General features: G+C 39.9%; 2 protein-coding genes across 2 annotated transcripts; one reads left to right on the top strand and one right to left on the bottom strand.

Moving 5' to 3' along the window:
• Window positions 1-2,735: 2,735 nt before the first annotated feature.
• LOC308084303 (uncharacterized protein) lies at window positions 2,736-8,605 on the bottom strand. Its single transcript, XM_080426882.1, has 4 exons — window positions 8,476-8,605; window positions 4,962-5,333; window positions 4,505-4,789; window positions 2,736-3,956 (listed from the first exon to the last, which is right to left on the bottom strand). The coding sequence occupies exons 1-4, from the start codon at window positions 8,564-8,566 to the stop codon at window positions 3,835-3,837; spliced, it is 870 nt and encodes a 289-aa protein (XP_080283008.1). The 5' UTR covers window positions 8,567-8,605; the 3' UTR covers window positions 2,736-3,834.
• A 3,988-nt stretch (window positions 8,606-12,593) lies between these two features.
• Window positions 12,594-22,647, top strand: psmc4 (proteasome 26S subunit, ATPase 4). The gene is made up of 11 exons (XM_080426877.1): window positions 12,594-12,662; window positions 13,638-13,736; window positions 14,600-14,786; window positions 16,186-16,332; window positions 16,538-16,647; window positions 17,040-17,133; window positions 17,972-18,139; window positions 18,745-18,821; window positions 20,140-20,308; window positions 21,706-21,761; window positions 22,119-22,647. Exons 1-11 carry the CDS (start codon window positions 12,630-12,632, stop codon window positions 22,230-22,232), a joined length of 1,254 nt encoding a protein of 417 aa, XP_080283003.1. The 5' UTR covers window positions 12,594-12,629; the 3' UTR covers window positions 22,233-22,647.
• The last annotated feature ends 236 nt before the right edge of the window (window positions 22,648-22,883 follow it).

Genomic DNA, 22,883 nt, shown 5'->3' with positions numbered 1-22,883 from the left:
TGTCATGACAAAGAGCAAAGCCAAACAACTTGCTGAATATTGCTCTGTTTCAGCTGTTAAAGGCAGTTTGTCTGTGGAGGAGAAGGTGCTATCTAACTGTAATTGTATTCTTGCTCTGTAAAGCACTTTGAGCTGCATTTCATGTCATGAAAGGTGCTATACAAATAAAGTTTATTATTATTATTATTATTATTATCTGTCCTTAGGTGTCCATGACTGTCTAACCCCATTCAATTTGTTTCCCTGTAAATTCATATTAATTTGTGGATTCAAATAAATAATTAGTGTGTGTGTGTGTGTGTGTGTGTGTGTGTGTGTGTGTGTGTGTGTGTGTGTGTGTGTGTGTGTGTGTGTGTGTGTGTGTGTGTGTGTGTGTGTGTGTGTGTGTGTGTGTGTGTGTGTGTGTGCGTGCGTGCGTGCGTGCGTGCGTGCGTGCGTGCGTGCGTGCGTGCGTGCGTGCGTGCGTGCGTGCGTGTCTAGTGTTAGAAGATATTTTGTGAACAATAAATAACTGATGTGAGCACTGTTGGACAGATAGTGAAGAAATGTTCATCAAAACTCCACATCTGAGCAAAGAGAGAGGGAAGCCAACAATAATTTTGTAGAAGCAACAGATTTCAGTCTGCGAGAGTGGAGTGAAGGGCACCAGTCAACCTTATCAAGAGCTCAGCATAAAACTGGCCTGTAGGGATGAAAGAATTACTCAAGAAAAAAACAGATCCAACCACATCTGGAGTTTGTCAGAAAGCATAACAGGCTAAGATGTGAGGCAACTGAGGTTTTGTGGTCAGATGAGACAAAGATATAACTATTTTACCAAAAGTGCTATGTGTGGCGCAAACCTAATGCTGCTTATGCCTCAACAAGCACAACATAAAGATGGATGAATGCCCTACACTGGCCAAGTCAAAGTCCAGATCTCAATCCAAACAAGATTCTGTGGTAGGACAATTGCAGTCTACAAGCTAATTCTAATCAGTCTGAACAACCAAATCTGCCAGGAAAAATGGAGGAAAATCACTCAAATACTGTGCAAAGCTGGTACATCTTTAATCTTTAAGCTGTTATTGCAGCAAAGCATGGCTAGTAGTACAAATGTGTTCAGGGTTTGTAATGTTTAAGCTGCTGTATAATGCATGTCATGTTTCTTGTGTTTAATTAAAATGAGCTCTTTATGGGCTCTTGGTTCATGGATGCTTGAAAAAAGCAACAACTGAGAATATGAACTTCATTACTGCAAAATGCTGTCCCATGACACTGTCTGAAATTCACGATGCAGCAAATGCTGACCCCTACTGTGCTCAGTCATTGGACTCCTTAAAGCAGGAGTGGGGACTGCTGTCTGAAAAGCAGGCTTTTATGTCGGAGTAATGTTGCTGCTCTAATGTCTAGGGAGGCCTATATAAATATTTAAGTTGTGGCGGGCAGCCAGGCCAACTGCCGGATCAGGCCCAAATAAGGACATGCTGTGTGGGCGGATCATACACACAATTCAGCACTGTTAGACAACCGTTTCTTTCTTTCCAATATGTTTAATGCGTTTTTACACAATTTCTGACATCATAGACTGGCCTTGAGCAAAATAACCTGGGCAATGCTAGGTCTCAGTATCTATTATATACCACCTGTATATAATATAATAAAGGCCTTTCTGTGTGTCTGTGTTGTCTGTCTGTGTCCACTTTGTCTCCATATATGGAGATCCCCAAACTTTTCCAGGTTGGTGCATCATACATAATTGACCTGTACTGCCTCCAAGTACTCTGAATACAGGTACTGCGTACTAAGTAGCTTCCTCTGACGCTGCACTAGTTCTAGAAAATAAAGGATGAATTGACAGTGACTGTGACTGATGGCACTGTGCAGTGTGTCGAGGCACAATGATTGTTGTCCCCCATTCTTTACAAATCAGGGCAATATCACTTGCACATTAAGGCCACCAGGGGGTGGTCAAAACTAAATTGTTCATCAGAGATAAAGTCTGATTCCCTGCCTGGTATTTACAGACAAGTAGAAACCAAACCATGGATAGCTGGCTGCATCCCAGGATGTTGTGCCCAATCAAAAGAACCTCTGCATGTCTGGGCTGCCATCATCACTGTGGGGAAAAGGTTGGTGTGGCTTACTGTGGTCCAGTCCCCTGTGGTGATTACTTTTGGGTGGTTTTGGATGAATACTGCAGGCATACAGAGGTAGATATTCTACAGTCCACAATTCCTAAGCTTGACAAAATATTCTCTACACTGGGAATTCCAATTGAGGTTAAAACAGACAATGGCCCACCCATCTACACTGCAGAATATGTAGACATTACAGCATACTACGCCTTGGATTTCAGAGATAGGAATTAGGAAGATAACTCCACTGTGGCTTCAGGCCAATGCAGAGGCTGAATGTTTCATGCATGCCCTTGAAAAGGCTATACTTGTACGTGCTGCGCATGCTGCAAGTTGTCCATGGAAACAGACTCTGTATGCGTCCACATCTACCGTGCCACCACACCTCGTTGCTTGACTGGAATATGAAAACTGTTGATGTGCTGTGTGGTAGGCCCCTCAGAACTGGGCTGCCTGAATCTCTTCTTTCCTTCCAGTCTGACACATTGTTGTAATTTGAATTTAATGAAAAAGAAGAACAGAGAAGAGGGAACTAATAAACACCACAAGTTGGGTCTATAGAGCATCACAACCACAACCAACGTCTTTTTTTATTTGTAACTTTCTGAATGAGTCATGTGGAAATTCTTGTTCACAATAAATCATAGACGCAATACAGTATGAGCAGTTTGAGCTATGGTAACCGTTCAAGTGAAATCATAACTCAACAATAGCCATTATTACACACAATATTATGCTTTTGCACTATATACTTTGGCCAGCCTTATGTTGCATGTATCTTTTCTGCGTATGTTTTTCCAGTCCTAAATTGTCATTATACAGTATATTGATTTGTTTTGCACACTATATAGTTATTATTAACAAATCACACTTTACAGTTTACACAATGTACATACTGACTCAAACTACACACTTGTATACTTTATACATTATCTCTCAATGTTCAGTTGTACATATATTATACCTCTGTATTATACAGATATATTGGTTAGAACAGTCTGACGGATAATGCCACACCAGAAATTCACACACATACTTATGTGTTTATGAGAGTGACATATTTCTTGAATCTTGCGTCAATTAACCACTTAAACCCTATATTTTGGCCATAGACCCCCAGGGGCCTATACTATTGGTCACCTCCTTTTTTCCTGTCTACACCAAATCTCTTCACAGAACAAAGCTGATCTACAAGCTCACCAACTCATCACAGTGTGACACGTTGTGAGGTTGTAGATCTGTTATTTACGCCGGATGTTCGCCCCCTAGAATAGGAATACTAAGTTTCATGTGATTAATGATTCAAAGCACAGCCCTCTTTGTTCAAATAACAAGGTTTTCACACTTTAGAAGAATTATCCAAGGACCTATACAGTACACTGGGCAGATCCTTTACATTTCCAGAGATGATGCTCATAATCAGAACCAGCAGTAGTAGTCTAGCATTCACATTCCTAAACAAATCTTGAACTGAAGGGATTGAAATATCTACTGATGGGTTTTGTCTTGAAACTGCAAATGATGGGAGCTTGTAAGACCGAGAATTTCACCCATTTAAAAAAAAAATCCTCTCATGGTGTTTTACAACTTGTTCCTTTCAGCCTCTGAGGTAGACTCAGACCATGACTCAGCTATTTTCTGTGCATACCGGTATGTGAACACTCATGAGAAGGTGTTCCTGGTTTGCTTCAAGTCCGCGTTGTTAGTCACCTGAAGGCTATGTATTTGCCCGACGTGTGCATACCAGCAGGGCTGTAAGCAGGGCCAGGAGCATGGTGAGTGGGACCAGGAGGAGAGGTACGTATAGCAGCCATGGCTCTGGGTTCATCCCCTGCTCCTCTGGAAACATAAAACCACTGGTGTGAACGTCATTGTCACCATACTGTACATTAAATTGGAGCCCCTTGACCTTATTTACCTGGTACATTTGGCTTATGTTATACTGAGGAGAGGGTTGGGGGGCAGTGTCAAAATAGTTGTCATTGATTACATTCATTTGCCTGCCATTAATCCCTCAGGCTGCTGCCAGGTCAAATGGTCATTACAGTGGCAGTATAGGGAAAACTATTGTAAGCAAGTGTAAGTAGTACTACATGGAATTTACAACATACGGTAGGGATATAAAAACTCAACGTGAGTACAAACAACTGTGTTTTTACCATATCTACTTACATTGTGTTTTTCCCTTGTCAGGATTTATACGGGATATTTCATATCAGATACTAACACAGACAGTATTATCAAAGTTAATTCAGGGCCATTGAAGTTTATACACTGGAATGAAGCAATATATGTAATACAATATGTTTTTACCAGTTAATCTTCCATGTTGTGTGCGACAAGTACATTAAATAGCTTATCAGTCAATGTAGTAAAAAGGTTCCTACCAGAGGAGACAAAAGTGGTGTTGGCAGACAAAAGAAAGATCTTTTTGAGTATCAGATTGCTGTTCAGGTTGAGCAGGCATTCATATTCTCCTGTGTTCCTCAGAGAGATGCTCACAGAAAGCTTAACATAGGGCAGAGATGGGTCATGGTTGTTCTGGGCTTTGTCATCGGTTTGGATCAGTCCACCATGAGCCACAGACAAGACAAAGCCAGGATCCTGAGACACATTTATGTCACATCTAAGCTGGTCAACATTGTCACCGGTGGTGTTGAAGAGCATGGTATCTGAAACAAACAAGCAGAAGTGAGCATGTAGTGTTTCCATGGATGATTTCTTGTCAACAATGAGATTATATTATATTACGTTAACCAGTCAAAATGTCTACGAAAAATTATGTTACAAACATGAAACTAAAGAGATACAAAATAAGTAGTAAGATAATGAAGGTAATCTTACCATAGACTCTGAGTATAGTGCCATTTCCTTTCTTCCTCTCAGTGTTGTGGATTGTTTTAACAGAAACTTTGCATATGTACTTCCCAGCACTGTCCTGCCACTGGATATTCCTGAGGCGTATGGACTTGTTGTGTGAGCTTTGGTTCAGGCCCAGGCGTTCCACACGTTCCTGATATTCTTTTACCTTTTTATTCATGGGCCATAATCTGGGCCAGGTAGCTTGGTCAGTAGAATTTGCAAACTCCCAATACAAAATAGTGCTGGTCACACTATCCTCAGGGGAGTGAGAGAACTCACACGGTAAGGTAACACTGTGACCGAGTTCAGTCACAACCACAGGGGCCTGGTTGACAGACATGAGGCCGCTTGTTACTGAAAGAAAAGGAAACGAGCCTTTTACTGTACATTTCTGTAACCAATTCCTGTCAATGTACTTAAACTGCTCTGTGCTGCATTACAAAGCCAACTAGACAAAGTGCTCCTCGGAGCACAGGTCTCCGCCAGGTCAGGTACGTTATTGTGGCCTCCTGGTGGCGCTATAATAGGCCAATGTGAAAAGGGTGGCATTTATTCTTAGGTCGTTCACGGCAATCGGACACTGCATTCATGATTTGAGGCATTTTGTTCCAAAAATGTGTTTTGCTAAATTAGACCTGCTGGTAGCGCTATAACAGGCCAATGTGAAAAAGGGTGGCATTTCTTCCTTGACCTAGTGGGAATGTGTTTGTGAGATTTCACAAAAAACGCAAGCTGCGTTCATGATTTGAGGCATTTTGTTCAAAACGGACCAATCCTGCAAATTTTGGAAGCGAACCCTAGGCAATGAGGATGGAATATGGGAAATCGGACAGATCCGTGTTGATCACATGACTATAGAGATACTGTGTACCGATTTGCATGAAGTTTGGATAAAATCTGTAGGAGTAATGTAAAAATAAATAGTTTGCACAAATCGGCCTCCAGGTGGCGCTATAACATGCCCATGTGAAAAATTTGAGGCAGAGGTTCTGAATTGGCATCCAGGGAGTGTGTGTGCACAGTTTCGCAGCGACCGGGCCAGCGGTGCCTATAAAGACACTGTGTACTGATTTGCTTTTTTGTTTTTTGGATAGAATCTGAAGGAGTAATATGCAAACATGTGTTTTCCAAAAGTCGGCCTCCTGGTGGCGCTATAAAAAGCAGATGTGAAAAATGCAGGGCAGTTGTTTTTCCTTGGCCTCTTGGGAGTGTCCGTGCAAAGTTTCACACAGATCGGTGCAGTTATAGGTAAAAACGTCAATTGGCCTGTTATAGCGCCACCATGAGGCTGATTGGAAAGTTTTGAAGTGGCATTTCTTCCTGGGGCAAGTGGGAATCTACGTGGAAAATTTCACGGAAATCGCATGCTTCGTTCATGATTTTAGGCATTGTGTTAAAAATGAAGCAATCCTGCACATTTTGGGAGCCAATCTTAGCCAATCAGGATGGAATCTGCTAAATCAGACAGATCCGTGTTGATCACATGACTATAGAGATACTGTGTACCGATTTGCGTGTTTTTTGGAGAAAATCTGTAGGAGTAATATCCAATAATGTGTTTTGCAAAAGTCGGCCTCATGGTGGCGCTATAAAAAGCAGATGTGAAAAATGCAGGGCAGATGTTTTTCCTTGGCCTCTGGGGAGTGTGCGTGCAAAGTTTCACGCAGATCGGTGCAGTTATAGGGAAAAACGTGAATCGGCCTATTATAGTGCCACCATGAGGCTGTTAGGAAAGTTTTCAAGTGGCATTTCTTTCTGGGCCAAGTGGGAATCTACGTGGAAAATGTCACGGAAATCGCATGCTTCGTACTGATTTGCGTGTTTTTTGGAGAAAATCTGTAGGAGTCATATCCAAAAATGTGTTTTGCAAAAGTCGGCCTCATGGTGGCGCTATGACAGCCTGATCTGAAAAATGTGGGGCAGAGGTTCTGCTGGGACATCCAGGGAGTGTGTGTGTGCAGTTTCACAGCGACCGGGCCAACGGTGGCGGAGATTAGCTGGTCGCAGACAAGGACGGACACACGGACGGACAGACGGACGGGGGGGCAAAACATACTCTCTCGCCATGCCTTTCGGCCTGGCGGAGACAATAATATTGTATTGAAGGTAGAAAAACATTTAAAACTTTGTCTCCTGTCTTGCTCCAAATGTTGTGGGCAATTTAGTTTTTCTATATTTCTTTTTGTTATATTTGTATTTGTGTCTTTGTTTATGAGAGTGTTTTTGAGCCATGAATATAAATGTAAAACATGTTACACTGAGACTATGAGATACTGTAACAGCTGAGTGGGTGGGTTGCAGCACAGAAATAAAAATAACTGATGATGAGATTAAATGCAATTTTTGAGTGAATAAGCATAATGTCAGTGTTTTGAAAGAGTGGGATGGATGAATACGGGACTAATCAATGATGAAAGCCATGGGCTGAGGTACTAAAATTTACGCTTCATATAACTTAAATATGTGGTTCCAATCCATTTATCCTTGGAGCCCCCTTCTTACTTCTGACAAAAGCTGAGACACCCCTGTGCACGAGTGCACGCACACACACGCACGCACGCACGCACGCACACAGGCATTACTCATACATAAAATGTTTAACCAATGTTGTTATTGTACTTCACAATGATTTTACATGGGGGATACACAGGATAATAGATATTGTATGATGAGTTGGGACTGATATCACATTGACAACATACAGGCAGAGACAGTGAAAAAAAGCAACCAGAAATGGTCAGGAAAATTAGATAAATTTCAGTAGAAAATTATTGACTAGCAAAACAGGCAAGAAAGGCTTCATTCAGTAATTAGAAAGTCTAAAGTACACTCAGTTTGGAAATAGTTTTCATATTCCATCCTGATTAGCTAAGATTGGCTTCCAAAGTTTGCAGGAGTGGACGCAGCATTTTGGCTTATAACTCTTGAACATAGGTCTTACAATCAAGATATTCTTTTGCTGGATTCCTTGGATCATGACACAACTTATATATAATAATTTGGTCTCCACACCTTGAAGTGTTTGTCACTGTATATTTGCACATATTACATGAAATCTGTCCTCTGCATTTTACCCATCCAAGGAGCAGTGAGCACCCGTTGGTTATAGCACTCGGGGAGCATTTAGGAGTTGTCTTGCTCAGGAACACTTCAACACATTGCTGAGGGCTGGAATCGTTTCTTCAAAACACACTTTTTGCTACTACTCCTACAGATTGTATCCAAAACTCACACAAATCGTGTATAAGTTAGTTTTTTAGATCCCATTCCAAGTGGCTATAACCAAAGTTTGCAGGCCCTGGGTAGGCAACCCGGCTTGGCGTAGACCAACTAGTTTTTATTCTAGTTTTCTAGTTTTCCATTATATTTCCATTATATTTATTCTAGTTTTCCATTATATTTCCATTATATTTATTCTAGTTTTCCATTATATTTATTTGTAATTCCACCCAACTTGCTGATTTTGCAGATTTTAAGAATTAAACTAAATTCTCACCTGAGAACAGTAAGTAGAGAGAAATCCAAGAATGCACACATTTCTTCCAGATTAAAGAGTGAGGCAAAATAGAGAAGACAACCGTAAACATCTTGAATGAAGATATCACCTTCCTTCCTGTGTTGCTCAGTACAACTGTAGAACTACGATTACAAATTGGGCATTTAGCAGACGCTTATATATCCAGAGCGACTTACAAAGTGAAAGCGCTGTTCTTTTTTTTGTGCTGTTCTTTGCAGAGTGTGGTTTGGAGCTTTCTGAACACTCCTATTTTTTCTATTTGACTCAACTTTCCATTTGAGATGTGAGATTTGTTTTACAAGGGAGACCTGGACAAAACAGCAGCAATAACAATGACAGTATATCACACATAACATAATAACATACAATAGGTCAAATGCTGAAAGGATTTAGAATGTAGTGGTATTGAAAACGTCTGTTTTAAACAGAGGAGGGAATATTGAAGAATTACTGGCACAAAGGAATGTTTTTGGATTCACCACTTGAAAACCCTGTATCCTTTTAGAATGAACAAACACAAACAGGCCTTACACAGTATGCATAAAAGTGTCACCTCTGAGTTGATGTTTGCAAGAATGGAACAAGTAAGAGATCAAGGACAAGTGCAAAGGAGAGGAAGAGGGGCCCATAGGGGAAGAGGGGCTATAAAGGATGTGCAGTGGTAGATTAGCTCAAAGGGGGAAGACAAAGTGTCAATGTTTTGATTAAATCCATGCCATACTGCCATTGATCATGTAATCAATCAAGACTTTTCAATGAGAGAGGCTGGGCAGCGGCCCAATCTCAGAAGATCAACTGTGGCATCATCAATAGTATGAATATTCAGGAATGATTAATCAGTAAGTGACTATGCTATTATAAGTTAATGTATTTCTTACTACAATATATACAATAATGTAAAACAAACTTTCTGTCAATGTCCTTTACTTAATCATCAATATACCTTTGCCTTTTCTTCTCACAAATATTCAATGACATTGTTGGCAGGTGCTATTTGATTACAAGAAGAAGAACTCCCGACAGCAGTAATTCAGGAGCACTATGTATTTGCCAATGTCATTAGTGTAAGTGTAGGCACCACTGACCAGATCCTTACTGTAAATGACATCAGATGGGAATGAAACGGCTCAATAGAGGAATATTGACTGAGTGAAAGAGATACTAGTATACAATCTCCACATTAATGGTTGAAAACCTCCGAACTCCACTTGAGCTGTATTTGGGTGAAGTGATGATAATATAAGGACACATTCAAGTATCTGACAATGTATAATGTCACCATACCAACTTTGATGAGGCAGTGTTGTGTTTCTGCCCGACAGCAGAGATATGCAGGCAGCTGGAATATTTTATAATGTAGTGTATATATTGTATTCATAATTATTTATAATTATTTATTTTACTGTTACTCTATTCCACAATATATGGAGCTTGAAGCCGATGAAACTCCACATACTGTACTGTATTATCATGTACTGTATGTGGATGAAGCAGGCTATAACTTGTCAGAAGTAAGGAGGCTCATGGCAAGGATCATCATGGTAAACGAGCCACTGTAAATGTGCCAGGTCAAAGGGGGGCCAACATGCTGCAGTCTCCAGACTCCAGAGGGGGTGTTTTTACCCATATTCCCACAACACAGAGGTTATAATTCCATAGCTTGATGCTTTGTACCATGTCATTGTGCCACCAGGCGAGAGAGAGCAGGCCTGATATGTCACATTATGTCATTGTATGGTACAATGTTGCAATGTAATTTGACCGTGCTTTACTTTCACAGAAATGCAGACTTTCCTTTCATATTCCGCTTGGTACTGTATATTATATTTTATTACAGCATCAGAGCACATTATAATAAAGTAAAGTACTTTGTTGCAGTTCTTGCTCTTCATTGAAATTGTTTCTGCTTTCGTCTGATCTGGTATCTTTCTTTTAGGAAACAGATAAAATGCTTTATTTATAATCCATAATTACTCGCACGCACGCACGCACGCACGCACGCACGCACGCACGCACGCACGCACGCACGCACGCACGCACGCACGCACGCACGCACGCACGCGCACGCACGCACACACACACACACACACACACACACACACACACACACACACACACACACACACACACACACACACACACACACACACACACACACACACATGTACTGCAGTATTACAATACATTTGACTTCAACTGTATAAGATTTAGGTACCCAGGTACAAGGGAGTGGGTGAAATAGGCCTACTTTTGTGCAAACCTCCTACGAAAAATTAAAAGTTATAGTTTCTTTTCTCACACTTTTGAAAAACAAAACACAAAAAAAACTGTTGCTCTACTTTGGTTTTGTTACCACGCTTTTATTTCCTTTGAAAACTATATGTCGTCCTCCACTGGTGAGAGATCCCCCAAGTTCAGAAATAACAACTGCATAGAGAACTGAGAATTTCCTGTAAACGATCGTACATGTAAGTTCCAGTGAAATGAAACACAACAGAGGGTGGGCGACCATCAGCCTGAACTGGGTGGGTTGAGAGAGAGGCGGGGGCAAAGATGCATAGCAATCTATAAATCAATCAATGTTCAAAATTACTTAAACTCACCTTTCAGGATTTGTTGCAGCACTACAGTAGCATGAAAAAGAGAATGCATACAAGAGTAGAGATACAACTAATGTAAAAAATAAGAAATGCTGTACAAATATAATAAGGGGGACAGCAACAAAATATCCCCCCTCCTTTTCTCAGACCAGGTGAGTGTTAAATGTGTGAAATTCACCATGCCAAATCCAAACAGCCCCAACGACAAGATGGGAGCACTATCTAACCCCAGTCATTCTGAAAAACAAACACAAACCGGGATGCATAATTTGGCATTATAGATTTCCCTGTTAGGAAATGCCCCCCGGCCCCCCCTCTTCTCAGACTAGGTGAGTGTACAGTACGTACATGATTGTATGAAATTGGCTATGCCAACTCCTCACTGCCCCAAAGACATGATGCCAGCACTATTTGATCTCACTTTGTTTTTCTCACTGACTCTGAAGAAAAATGGCTTTATTAGGCAATAGCGCAATACTTATTTGCCAGGTGAGTGTTACATGTGTAAGGAGAGTTACATTTGACTCAAAGATCTGATACTAATATTTGACCCCATGCACTGACTATGAACATTTTTGTGGGGGTTGTTGCTTTATTTTATGAAGATACTGTTGAAAATTGGTGAAGTGCTCCTAATAAGGATTTATGAATTAATTCATTATTAATTATTCGAATTGTGAATGAATGAATTATCATAATTATTAATTAATGAATAATTAAACAGGCCAATTTATGTATTTATTTTTTTAATCTAAGGACCTTTATTCTTATCTCTCTGCTCTTGTAACTGTGTTTCATGCTTACTGCTGTTGCTGCTACTGAATGTCCCCATCAGGCCTACTGGCCTACTGGCTTGCTGTTGATTCTGTCTTGTGTTTTTCTTTTCTTTTTTTCTTCTTTTTTTGTGTGTATGTTGTCCTAAGTGTGTGTCTTTGTAATGTGCACGTAATTTTGTCAAAAATCAATGAAATAAATGTTGAAAGAGATTGATAGCCTACTGCTGCTCAGAAGTGGTTCTCAGCCTGTGGGTCGGGATCCCCAATGGGGGTCCCAACATGATTTTTGGTGGGTCCCCAAATGACAGTGAGTGAAGTGACATACCCCAAAAAAAAAGAAAAGAAAAAAGACCATTACTGCATAAAAAGTAATCAGCAAACTATACTATAAAAACTGGTCAAATTTTGGCCAAATTGTCAAATAATATAAGAAAGAGGCATTGTGAAAATTGACAATCTACAAGCTCACAATGCCTCGCAACGAGAGGCGATGTGACCTTGCAAATTGGCTATTTTCACAATATTTATCTGTGGAACTGAGTTATGAAATGCCTACATTTCAAGTGCTTGTCAGGGGTGGGGGGTCCCCAGTTCAAATATGATTATTTTGGGGGTCACGGCCTGAAAAGGTTGAGAGCCAGAACACCATTACCCATAAATCCATCTGCCTACGTAAACGTCAGTGCATGTATAGTCTCGCGATAGATTGAGGTACACACACACACACACACACACAGATCGCACTGACAAATTCAACATGGAGGATATCGTTGCTGTAGAAAAGAACCCGGTATGAGTTACTTACATTCTGACAGATATTTCACAAATGAATCGTTCTCAATTGTAACTTGAAAACACACACGCTCGAGATTGTCCGTATGTTAGGTTTTGTCGTGGTCTTTAGTTAACGGTAGTTAAATGTAAAGGTGCCAGTGCGTCCTGTCAATGCAACTGCCATGTCATGCAAGCTAACTACATTTAGCTGCTAGCATGAGCTCAAGCAGAGATGAAATGACAAATATTGATCCTTAAATATATCATTTTGTACCAGTATCGATGCCTATACCTGCGTTCTTTTGTTATTGTATGCAGATTATGTTTTATCTTTTGATCCTTTGAAGTTAAGCCTGCTCACTTGTTTATGAATTATAGCTGTAACCTACAAGGATGAATGAAAGGAGTTTATTTGTTGCTGTGCTGTTTTCAGATAATATAGTTATGTTAAGAAGAGTATTATGCCATCTTCTTGCCTACAGGCAGTGGTGGTAAAAGTACTTACATTCTTTACTTAACTAAAAGTATCCATACTGCAATGTAGAAATACTCTGTTTTAGGTAAAAGTCCGGAATTCAAAATGTACTTGGGTAAAAGTACAAAAGTATTTGTGTCAAAATGTACTTAAATACGAAAAGTAAAAGTACGCATTGTGCAAATTGTCAAATTTCCAATGTATAAAAATCTTTTCGAAAATAGCAGATCATCTACAAGCTCACAATGCTATTTTCAAATGGCAGAAATGTATAGCTGAAGTGGTTAATGTATGTTTTGTAATAATAATTAAATTAGAAACTAAAGTTGACAAATAACTGTAGTGGAATAAAAGTACAATATTTGCCTCTTGAGATGTAGTGCAGTAAAAGTATTGAAAATTGGAAATACTCAAGTAAAGTAAAGAATACCTCAAAATTGTCCTCAAGTACAGTACTTGAGTATATGTACTTAGTTACTTTCCACCACTGAGAGTATCCCATCCTCTTGCCCACAGGACGAAGTGCCAGCCATGGTGAGCTCCAGACCTCAGACAGGTCTGTCCTTTCTGGCACCAGAACCAGAAGATCTTGAAGACCTCTACAGCAGATACAAGGTTTGAGGCCAAAACGTACTCCCTGAATATTTTTATGTTGGTATTCTTATTGTCATCTCTTGTATGGTGGTCATGTTGATGTTGGCAACATGTCACAAGTTGAAAGTATAAAACTAACCTGGTTTTCTTTGTTTAGGCTTATGATGCAGCAAAGAAGTCACAAGCATATCTTACTATTCAGCCCTTAGTGAATAACACGCTGCTTAATCCATTTATTCCATTTGTCTGGTTTCTTGGCAAAACATTAAAACGACTCCAATGCTAGAAAAACAACTAACGCACATCCTCCGTTCTTTGGTGCTGAGCTTTAACTATAAGAACAGTGATAATGAGACAAAGATGGGGCTCGCAACTCACTTGTGTGCTCCCGGTTTTATTTAAACAAAACAGCTGTTTTGTTTAAATAAAACCTGGAGCACAAAAGTGAGTTGCGAGCCCTATCTTTGTCCCCTTAACCACATGAACCACTCTATCCATATTTTATACTTTGGCACAATATTTTGTGATGGGGGTGGGGGGTCCGTGGCTAAATACATATCATTTTGGGTATCAGTCTAAATGGGTTAAAGCACCTATTCTGGGGGGCGAACATTTACAGAAATGTACACGCTTACAACCCGACATGTTGTAATGAGATATGCCATAAATACCTCATTTTTACCATTTATCATGGTTTGTGACTGTAGTTCTGTACCGTTACATGGCTATGGCTAAACCCTCTGGTGACATTACTATACCAACCTAACAATTTGTACAGCCAAGGAATCTCACCCACAGATTTTGTAGCCAGGATATTGATATTCACCTCCGGTCTCTTGACACCCCTTCACGCCTCTCCTCCTCTTTGTTGTGTGTCGGTGCAGAAGTTGCAGCTGGAGCTGGAATTTTTGGAGGTGCAGGAGGAGTACATCAAAGACGAACAGAAGAACCTGAAGAAGGAGTTCCTTCACGCCCAGGAGGAGGTGAAGAGGATACAGAGCATCCCGCTAGTCATCGGACAGTTCTTGGAGGCTGTAGATCAAAACACTGCCATTGTTGGCTCCACCACAGGTACTGCTAAAAGGAAGATTATCCGGAAATATATTCAAGACCCCGTTTATCGTGGGAATGGGAACCATTGGTACTTTCTTTTTTTAAATGCTTAAAGGAGTAGTTTACCCTAAAAATTACTTATTTTCTATCAATTATGCACCCCAGGAAGCCTTGAATTAATGGAGATTGTTTAATTTTTGTCGCGGTCCTGTGAGAGTCATTAGCATCTTTCCGCTGGTCATCAAATTATTGGTTCAGGAATGCGACAAAAACATCTCCATGAATTCAAGGCTTCATGGGGTGCGTAATTGATAGAAAATATGTAGTTTTGTGAGTGAACTACTCCTTTTTAAGCCAAACGAATGAAACGATTTCATTATAACCCATGTAATCCCTTTGAGAGCTAATGTAGTTCTTCATATGCTGAAAGACAGAATTGAGAAAATCTATTTGCATTGTTTTGATTTCAAATATGTTGTTGACAGACATTAGGGATGGGCATGAATATTTGAATTTACAAATATTCATACATTTGAATATTTGAATTTACAAATATTCATGCCAGGCTCCACACTCTATTTTCATATTGCAAATTAGATTTTAGATTCTTTTTTTCTTTTCTTTTCTTTTTAAAAATGTATTGATTAGTTACCATCAATATGCAGGCTAATACTACTGTGCAGTAAATAGCCATTGATTTATTGTTCACTCTGCCAGCTGTTTAATTGTGAAACTTAAGAGGAAAGGGAGGGAAGTTGTTTGCAAACTGTAGCTCCCAGTAGAACATTTATTTAGTATAAACAACATTTCGACCACTGTGGGTCTTCATCAGGTCTGATACATTACATGAAGAGGGCATGTTACATACACTTCCTTTCCTCCTAAGTACGTATTGTTGTTCAGCACCTGAAAAGTTTTTGTTGGGATGTGCGTGCTTCCCTCAGCACTCTATTTTTAAATGTGAAACTTCCCAGGCCCAGGGCAGTCCAATATTCAGAGAGGAGACGTGTATCATACTGTATGATAGTGTTGCTCTTCAACCTGGCCTGTAGGTCACAAAGATCACATCCACTTAATTGGATCCAGTGGGCTGGGTTAAATTATAAACTTTGAAATAAAATAAAAAAGAATCTCTCTCTCCCCATTTCATTTTCACTGACCTAAACGATAAAACACCATGTGTCTGAAACTAGGGCTGAAACCAGATCAACTTGTTAAGAAATTATTACTTTGGTTGACTTTTATTTCTGTAATTGCTTTGGAATTATTTGTACATGCAGTGTTTTCATTCACTGGTATATAGTGGAAAGCTAACACCAGTCAACCGTGTGCAGATCTATGTGCACTGCAGTCATATTGTCTGTTATGATTCCTTTCTTAAAGATGACATAGGTTTTTTTAATCTTTTCCCCCTCAGGCTCCAACTACTATGTGCGTATCCTGAGCACCATTGACAGAGAACTGCTGAAGCCCAATGCCTCTGTGGCCTTGCACAAGCACAGCAATGCTTTGGTGGATGTGCTGCCTCCAGAGGCTGACAGTAGCATCATGATGCTGACATCTGGTATATCCCTCTCAGAAGCCTTCACATGGACATTTTACCCATTCGCCATTTTGTCTTCTAGAACTGAAAAGTCATAACAGATACAAAAGAACAATCTAAAAACATTATGTTATAATGACCATCTTAGTGTAGATGTGGTGGCATGACCAACATCACTTTTATGCTGTGCATCAGTTTGCATTAGTTTGATTGTTTGTCCTTCTAGATCAAAAGCCTGATGTCATGTATGCTGACATTGGAGGAATGGACATCCAGAAGCAAGAAGTCCGAGAAGCTGTGGAGCTGCCCCTCACACACTTTGATCTCTATAAACAGGTGATGTCTAAGAAATACATTTTTGTTGCCAGTAGAGTAATTATGGTTGTGGACTCTTAACTCTCTCAGTGCCAAGCCACGAGTTATCCAGAGTTTTTTTCTGAATGCCCTCAGTGCCAGAACGATTTATCCAGAGTTTTTGGGAAAGAAAAAGTTCAGAACCCAAGATATCATTATCTAAAGATTTGCAGCTCCATCCACTCCTTGTTTAACTTATAACTGAAAAAGGCTGTATCTCGCTTCCTTACTTTGAAAACAAAATAAAAATTGCTGGCACAGTATGAACATATTTTTTTATTTCATTGGCACTGAGAGAGTTAACATACCTTGTTGACACAACCTGTTGAGGACCATGTCCATTATTGATCTTCACCGACTGTTCCTCTTCTCAGATTGGCATCGACCCACCCAGAGGTGTCCTCATGTACGGCCCTCCAGGCTGTGGAAAGACCATGTTGGCCAAGGCTGTAGCTCACCACACCACAGGTAGACACACCTCACTGCAGAGGCATCACACAGTCAAATCTTCCGTGCCCATTGAAATGAAATGAGGATTTTACTGTGTCTATGCATCTGACATCAAACTGCTCTTCCTCTGTAAAGTGCCGTTCACACCAAGCACGATAACTGCAAATATATATGTTGTTTTAAAAATTGTTCGAAGTGAAGTGGATGGCAAGAGTCCACAACACGATTATAACTACAAAGATAATTGTAAAAGATATGGTTTGGATCATCTTCTGATTGATTTTATGAATGATTGATACATCCATCCAGACAGCCATTCAAAGTCCATCAGAAGGACATCTGGGATTCATTCACCCTCGGAAAGTTTTGTTATTAACGGAGATGAGGAGACTATTATGATAATCTGATCAGAGTCAGATTATCCATATATCCTGTTGCATGCGTCTTTCAGCCTCACTGAGATGGAGCTCTTTCTTTCGCCCTCTCCATGTGGGCTCTGACACAGACACAGGCTCACAGCTGGACTGCACAGTGTGTGTTATTGTTTGGTGCCACTGTTTACAGAACATATCGTTCATCAGTTCACATATAGTTATCGTGCTGGATGTGAACGGCCCTTAAGACTATACTTGAAATTTGGCTCATGTGTTAGATGTGTCTATTCAATGTCTATTCTGTATTCCAGATTAAGCCAAACGCAAGTTTTGACATTGTGTTAATTTATGTAACATATGGATTGTGATATACTTGTGATATACGCTTTTTGATTTAAAAATCAATAGTTGCCACCCATGTGAAACCCTACTGTAGATCCTGTGAGTAGCAACTTATCTATAAACTTTCTGTTTTCTCCCAGCTGCCTTCATCCGCGTTGTAGGCTCTGAGTTTGTCCAGAAGTACCTGGGTGAGGGTCCTCGTATGGTGCGTGACGTTTTCAGGCTGGCAAAGGAGAACGCCCCCGCCATCATCTTCATTGATGAGATTGACGCCATTGCCACAAAGCGTTTTGATGCACAGACTGGAGGTACCGTTCAGTCTTGTTGTCCCCCCAGACAATTTTGTATGTATCCAATGTTGTGCTAATACTTGACCTATTCAATCCGGGAATGCATCTCTGTCATTTTAGATTTCTTTGGCTATTCAAAAACAGCAGATATACAAGCTCATTGCGCGCTTGAAAAATTGATTTTTTTTTTTGCAAATCTTTGAAATATAGATTTTTAAAGTGAACATTTATAACTCAAATCTTTGCTTCTGGGGGTCCCTGGAACAACATATTTTACAAATGTTCACTTTAAAATATATATATTAAAAGATTTGCACAAATAAAAAATAAAAAAATAATGGCAGATCTACAAACTCATAGCGCGGCACTCTGTGCCGCGCTATGAGCTTGTATATCTGCTATTTTTAAATGGCCAAAGAAATCTGAAAATGACGCATTCCAGGTCTTAATGGATTAAGTATATCCATTTTCAGCACGGATGGATTGAAGGTTCAGTGTATGCAAACTCATTCAGTTAAATTCTTTGTCCGCTAACAAGGGGTGTAAAAGGAGAAGTATGAACAGGTTTGCCATAAAAGCCTTCACTTAAAAGCCGTACCTTGTTTCCCTTCCTTCTCCAATAGCTGACAGGGAAGTTCAAAGAATCCTTCTTGAACTGCTCAATCAAATGGACGGCTTTGACCAGAATGTCAACGTCAAGGTGAGCTTTGTCGGTTCATTTGAGAACGCTGTTTGCTATTTCCCCTAGGGGTACAGGATGGACAGCAGCAAGACTACAGTACCTCTGCCCTGACATTCCCATTCAATATGCCAGTCACTAAGCCTGTTCTGTTTATTTAGAAGCTCCTCGTTTCTTCAAATGGACTGTTTGTCTTCAGCTATTTGTACACCACAGATTATTTCCCACGAAAGCCTCAGTTTTTTTAGGTTGAATGCTAGCTACTTAGATTAGAATGAGCTTAATTCCCAGTATTACATAGATGTGGTTAAAGTTATATTACATCTGTTATCGTGGCACTGAGGTTCTATCCTTTTAGACCTCAGCGCCATGATAGCAGATGTAATATAACTTTAACCCCAAAATTATAGCGTGAGATAGAGGTGCCCTTGGTGTAGTTGAGTATCATCCCCAACCCAATGGTCGGAGAAGTTGTATGATATGGTTATCGACCCAAATAGTCTATTTTAGAGAAAGATAAGATGACCCAGGACTCAGCCCATGGGAATACCAATGAAGAGGATATGTAGGGATGTCAGAGAATGCCTCCATGTAACATTAGAGTGCAGGCAAGCAAAGGGTTATTAAGGAGTTTGTCTCTTGGGGAATTTATATTATTTGAATACCTAGCTATATAAATGAACGTAATCGGTCTGTTCTCATGCTAGTTCTCATGCTAGTTACCTATCACCCACCAAGAGTTGGCACAGGTTTTCTAGACAAGCTTGGGGATTTGTTATCCAGAATTTTTATATGCATACATGGATGTACCTACAGATTCTAAAACTTTTGAGGTAACGACTAAGAAACTCCTTTGATTGTATTAAGCTTGTGTTTGGTCCCACTCATAAATAACTATAGACAATTTCACGTGGTTTAGACATGTCACTCAAATAGCTGATGTAGCAGTGTCTATCAGATGGCAGTGCACTCGGCTATAACTGTCATTAGCACCTGATGCCCACAAGTATATCAACTGAAACTTCTTAGACTCCATGAGTCTGAAGGCCAAAAACCACAACAGAAATCCAGACGTTCTATTCGATAGTCATCTAAGTTTCTATAATGGCATATGATCACCTCAGAAATGTCTTTAGGTCCATGATGAATACCAAACTCTGGAATTCCCTTCCAGAAAACCTTAGAGCTATCAGCACTGTCAGCAGTTTAAAAAAAGACACTTAAACCACATGTATTGCTTTTAACAAGGGTGACTGCATTAAATACAAAAGTTTCTATAAACTCATGCCTTTTGAGCTCACTGTCATGATCACATCCACTGACGTTTGACCTCCCTCAGGTCATTATGGCCACCAACAGAGCAGACACACTGGATCCGGCCCTACTGCGTCCTGGACGTCTGGACAGGAAGATTGAGTTTCCCCTACCAGACCGCAGACAGAAACGCCTGATCTTTTCCACCATCACAAGCAAGATGAACCTTTCTGAAGAGGTCGACCTGGAAGACTGTATCCTTATGGCCCCTGTGCACATGTTTTGTCATTTTTTGTGTGTGTAGCTACACAATCTCGGAACCCATTCGATTAAAAAAAGGGGAATTTTGTTTTTCCCCCTTTTTTTGTTTTTGCCTCCTTGGCACCACCTCCTTTTTTGTGTAGAAACAGGAACTGGGTTTGGATCCTTCCCTTTCTTAGTCCACTTCCTCTCAGGTGCTTCTGTGTTTATTCCTACTAACAACAACATTAAATGTTTAGGGCAGTGGTGCTGGCAGACACAGTGGAGCCGTCTTGAGAGATTAGTAGCTACATAGTAGTCCTTTCAGTCATACCTTGAAAACAAGAGGATGTTTTGAATTGCAAAGATCCCAGTAAAGTGTAGACCGGAGAGAAAAGCAAATGTTGAATTAAACATTACGATTTGTCTCCAGTTAGTTACAGTAAACTCTAAATTATGTTAAGAGCACTTTAGTGACCTCATAATTTGGTGTATGTTGTGGGTGGCAAATAAATATTTTCTACAATGTGTGTTTTCAAGTGAAACCCATGCCTGTAGAAACGCAAACCAGGATTTCCTGTTCAGAACAAAGAAGCTCACGGCTGAATAGGAGATCATATTCAAATATTTACATTCAAATGTTTATTTTTGGTCCTCTTTTTGTCTGACACAATAACACCCATTATTGGGCAAATAGTTCCTCTGTACAACACCTTTTGGTGCTGTGTTTAGAGGTCCCTCAATGTGTGATTCTAATTTGGGGTTGATCGGATGATATGTTTATGATTTTTGGCTTCACTCTTCTTTTTTTTTATTGGCCTGTCCCGCAAACCTGGTAGGCTGCCATAGCCAATTGGAATGGAATACTAAAAATCCAATAACTCCAGAAATGTGTAGTGATTTATGTGCATTTGTCAAAATCGGTTGGAGGAGTAGCAAAAAGTGTGTTTTGAATTTAATGTGAAATAGCAGAACATCTAGTTAAGTGGACTTGAGCAAGGCTATATGGGGGAGTTGCATCATGATCCATGGAACCCTGGGGGAAAAAAATGCTGATTGTACAAACAAGGGTCAAGAAATGTAAAGCGGCCAGGTGCCACCATGAGGCCAATTTGAAAGATTTGAGGTTTAGTGCCTTCCTTGGCTACTGGCAGTGTGCATGAAGTATGACCCTGATCGGTCCAGGTGTTTCCAAGATTAGCTGCACACATAGACAAACAGGGATTAAAACATAATCTCCACATCCCATATTTCCGGTCTGGTGGAGATTGACTCACCTAGTTGACTTGAAAAACACAAATGTTGACTGTTATAATTCCCCAACTAATTCCTGTGTATTTCTACAGAAGTCGGCTATTAGGAAATTGTTATTTTGTAATTTGAGAGAGCGTTATCCTTGACTAATGTGCAGATGTGGCCAGACCAGACAAGATCTCAGGAGCTGACATCAACTCAATCTGCCAGGAGGTGAGTGGGAGCATAAGTACTCATAATGGACACTTGTTTGTCTCTGGAGGCGTATCATAATTCATTTATTTTTAAGGTTCAACCAAAAACAAAAACGTTTTTAATCTGAACCCTAACGTTCTTTTGTGATGAGACATGAAAATCTGATGCAACACTTAACCAATGTGTGTTCTGTGTGTCAAGAGCTTGTCTCTCAAAGACACTGGAACATCTCTGCCAACCACCTTGTTAAATAAAAAACATTTTGACGGCGTTTCACATCCTTGTAACAGAACTACAACACTAAAAAATATGCACCGTTTTCCCTTAGCCACATTTGTCCTTAATCTGTGTTCATCTGTTCTTCTGCTCTTTCAGGCTGGCATGTTAGCGGTTCGTGAGAACAGATACATCGTCCTGGCTAAAGACTTTGAGAAAGCTTACAAGACTGTTATCAAGAAGGATGAGCAGGAACACGAGTTCTACAAGTAGACATAAAATACAGCCACATTCTTTACAATTTCCCTCTTTGGGGGACAAAAGCAAGGCATTCAGACACAGTTTGTTTTGATTTTGGTGTGTCTGTATCTGTAATGTACTGTATATGTTGTGGAATTCCCTGACACTGACTTGCATTGACATTGGACTTGCATTGACCTTCAACTTTGATTTCACTGTCAAAATGCCTGATATCAAGTTGGGGATTTTGATTCCAGTCTTGACACACAAATACACTATACATACACACGTAAGTAATGGAATCTTCTTTCTGGAGTATTCTGGAGATTCCTGACTATTTGACTTCATTATAGCTAGAATAATGCATTGACTTTGTATCCATATGTACTCACTTGATGAAACCGTACTCTAAAAATAACAATTAAAGATGTTTTCCATAAAAACAAAATGAGCGTTTTAGTTTTTTACTATATTGGAATATACTGCTTTTATAAATATAAATATTTACCAGCGCACTAGTATCTATCAATCATTAGATGTTTGGTTTGCACAAGAGTCAGTGTAGTTGTTACAGACAGGTTGTTGGTAAATACTGTCTTAAAGTTGTAACTTAAATTTACAGCACCAGCATCTGTTCAAACATTTTGGTTTATGTTTTTGAGAAGATGATGCAACTCCATGGGA

This window comes from Gymnoscopelus braueri, assembly GCF_963280865.1.
Source record: "Gymnoscopelus braueri genome assembly, chromosome: 4".
In the NCBI taxonomy this organism is placed as follows: Eukaryota; Metazoa; Chordata; class Actinopteri; order Myctophiformes; family Myctophidae; genus Gymnoscopelus; species Gymnoscopelus braueri.
The sequence above is the reverse complement of the archived record's forward strand: the minus strand, read 5'-3'. Positions and strand labels throughout refer to the sequence as shown.